At 40.4% G+C, this 3,558-nt stretch overlaps 1 protein-coding gene across 1 annotated transcript; it reads right to left on the bottom strand.

The window, feature by feature from the left end:
* Positions 1-2,310: 2,310 nt before the first annotated feature.
* On the bottom strand, positions 2,311-3,322 carry LOC104167912 (insulin-like growth factor 1 receptor). The gene is made up of 2 exons (XM_009708310.1): positions 3,316-3,322; positions 2,311-2,867 (listed from the first exon to the last, which is right to left on the bottom strand). The coding sequence occupies exons 1-2, from the start codon at positions 3,320-3,322 to the stop codon at positions 2,311-2,313; spliced, it is 564 nt and encodes a 187-aa protein (XP_009706612.1).
* Positions 3,323-3,558: the final 236 nt, after the last annotated feature.

Genomic DNA, 3,558 nt, shown 5'->3' with positions numbered 1-3,558 from the left:
TCTCCACTGGCAGGGAAGTGCAGATTGAAACACTCAGTAACTTAGAAGTCCTTGCTTCTGTCCTTTTCCTGTCTTGTGTAATTTTGTACTGCAAGAGTCCTCCCCAGATCAGGAGGTCATTGCCAAAGCTTCCAAGCAATCTAGCAGGACAGACAAAGAGTTTCCTTTTCAACAACCGCACGTTTATATCTCACTTGTTTTTCTTCAGAACAGGAGTGCTTTGGGGTTTGGTGTTTTGTGGGTCTTTTTTTTTAGATGAATGGCTGGCAAATTTAAAGTCATCTTCTTCCTCAAAGTCAGCAGCTTATCACAACAAACAGATTAAATAGGTCTAACTTTCACACTTTTTTATTGATTAGAACTTGATCATTTCTTTATCCGCTCTGCACCCTAAGATACTCTAAACCTAAAATGTTTCTCCACAGTGTAATGCTCTTAACAAGCCTTTCAAGGCTCTTTTCCAGTACTCGCTTTCTGCTTCACAATCTCCTATGGAAGGAAGATGAAAGCACATAGGAAAAGAAAAACATCTATACCCTTGCCTTAAAAGTGCTGCCATCACAGTGTAACTATGACCTCATTTTATTTAAACAGATCTTTTCTCGTGTGCTTTTGGGATCCAAATTATTTTAACATTCCCTTAAAAGTCAGCAAGCTTTTTTTGCCCATTACTTTTGTCTACTCCAAATAGCCAGAGCACACAACAGAAAGCAAGTAAATTTTTATACCTCATTAAATACACTCTAGTTAACATTCATTCAAACCACTAAAGGCAATGAGGTTGCACAGGAATCACCTAGGTCACCCTCTGTAGACAATGGAGTTACACTCTTTTAATGAAGACATAAATTTGGCCTGCAGAAGCCTAACGACTCATAGCAACACATGGTAAGAAAGCAACACAGCTCACCTCCCTCAGCTTGGACAAATCACTATGTCTCCCAGTAACAGGCTGAGGGGTTTTCTTTGTTCAAAAACAAACTTTCTTTCCTGTAAGAAGTATTGATAAAAGCACAGTCCTACAAATGCCTCTTTTCAGAGATTTTTTTGACATCTGTTGACTGAAACTGCCCTACAAGGTACCTTAATTTCAGTTCTAATTGAGCAAGAGGGCTTCACAAGCAACTGATGAGCCACTTTAGAAAAAACAGCATCCCCAAATGAAGTTAACTTGAATACAGCCCTGTTCCTGTCTTCTCTCACACTGTCGTATTTCCTATCATTATAGCAGCTTTGGTCAAGACTGCAAGTGGAATTTAGGAACTGTTCCTCCCAGCGACAACTGCTTGTAATTAAGCCCTACTGATACTGCAGTGCTCAGCTTTCATAAAGTTGCAGGATGAACTCAAAAGCCTGCCAAGTAATCATGTTCTCTGAGTAAACTACGTATAAGGAAAAAAAGGAGAAAATTTTTTACAATGAGGGTGGTGAAGCAGTGGAACAGGTTGCCCAGAGAGGTCGTGGAAGCCTCATCCCTGGAGGCATTCAAGGTCAGGCTGGATGGGGCTCTGAGCAACCTTATCTAGTTGGAGATGTCCCTGCTCACCGCAGGGGGGTTGGACTAGATGACCTCTAAAGGTCCCTTCCAGCCCAAATGACTCTATGATTTGTTTGCTCTATTTTTAAAAAAGTGAGAAGACATCAGGTATTGTTTTTGTTAATACTTGCTATCAGAAACACAAACCCTGTCATGCCAGAGAAGAACAAAATGGGCAAGGGTGATTTCACCAAGCATCAAGGTATCCATTGACGCTTTGATGCTACAAATGGCACTGTAAAAATTAATTTCAGTAAAAAAGTTCTTACATACAGAATTTACCATTACAGGAATTTCTGAAGGTGCATGCCAAGGGAAGCAAAGAATCAAGTCAAAGTAAGTCCAGTTAACAGCTTGAGTACGGCAATAACTCTGGCATATACGTAACATCACTTCAGCAAGGAGGAGCAGATAGCATTTGACAGCCACCTCCTGCCCAGGTCCTCAAGGGAGATAAAACTGGTTCCAGCTTTGCCATAATGGCTTTAGTTCTACACTTTTTTGGCATCTTTTCCATGGGGAAGTAACCTAGAAAGTTTGTGGGGTTTTGTTTTGTTGTTGGTTTTGTTTGTTTGTTGTTTTGTTTGGTTGGTTTTTAAATCACATGAGACTATCCTTTGCTGGTTGAGGAGGAACCTATTTCTGTGGTAACTGGATAACTCGTTAAGTGGACTACACACAGCTAACATAAAAGTTTAAGTTGATAAAGAGTATAAATAAAACCACAAAATTAAACCTTTACTTCAGAAAGAGGTAACAAACACACTAGCTACTCAAATCTTACTTTTTTGGCAGTGGTTGGTGGTCCAGCAGCGGTAGTTGTACTCATTGTTAATAGACGTCTTCTCACACAATGGCTTCTCTTCCATTGTTCCTGGACACAAGTCCCCACATTCCTTTGGAGGTTTATTCCCAACGATGTAGTTATTGGACACTGCATCTAGAATGAGAGACCAGTCCACTGTGGAGAGGTAACACAGGTCAGAGTTCTTCTCAATCCGTATGGCCCCGCGGGTTATGTTCCGCAAGTTGTGAAGCCCAATCTCTTTAAGATTTGTCATTTCAAAGATAACCAAGGCATAGTTGTAGAAGAGGTTCCTCCCACGAATGACTGTGAGGTTGGGGAAGAGATCACTGAGGCTTTCCAAGCCTGCCACACGGAACAGCAGCAAATAGTCAGTTATGACAGTGAGCTTTGGGAAGCGGAAGTTGCGGTAATCCTCTGCTTTAGAGATGAGCAGAATTTGAAGGAAACCCTCAATCACCGTACAGTTCTCCAGGCGTTTCAGTTCATGGATATCATTGCGAATGTCAACATTTGGCCCGCAAACTGAAAATGTAAAAGGAGAAAGGAAAGTCAGTAAATAAAGCATTTTTAAGCCTTTCAAAATTGGAATGCAAGTAAAATATTCTGATGGCCACGAAATTTTTAACTTCTTAATTACTTTGCAATGTTAAAATAGGAAATGAATACTTGATTTACACCTACATTGAATATTCATCTCATTTCATCTATCACTATAAACACTACCAGGACCAGCACAGAGATGCAAGTTATCTATATTCTATATTCTGCAGCAGAAAGAAATGTTGGTTTATTATTGCTGTTGAAAAGAGCTGTGTTAAATTGGCGAACAAAGACAAACTGAATGCATTTGCACACCCTGCTTCAAATTACATCATGACATGTGTGATCTAACCAGGCATTCAGCCACACAACTTCAAACAAGTTAGGTCATATAGAGAGTGGTTCACTGGTCATTACATTACTAATTTACCCTCCATGCCCCTCAAGATACACTCACATAAGGGGAACACTTCCCAGAAAATTACAACTTATTTCTCAAACCACTCTTTCTTCCCAGGGTCACAAGCTAAATTAGGCCCAATTCTTGAATGCTAGTCTTGCAATGGATCAGCAACAACACAAAATCCACAGAAACCTGGTCAGCACTGCCTGTGCAATGACTGGGAAAAGCAAGCGCTTGGACTTGTAGGTAATGCACTGAATTCCTGTTTGC

Source organism: Cariama cristata, unplaced genomic scaffold, assembly GCF_000690535.1.
Source record: "Cariama cristata isolate BGI_N322 unplaced genomic scaffold, ASM69053v1 scaffold8539, whole genome shotgun sequence".
In the NCBI taxonomy this organism is placed as follows: domain Eukaryota; kingdom Metazoa; phylum Chordata; class Aves; order Cariamiformes; family Cariamidae; genus Cariama; species Cariama cristata.
The sequence above is the reverse complement of the archived record's forward strand: the minus strand, read 5'-3'. Positions and strand labels throughout refer to the sequence as shown.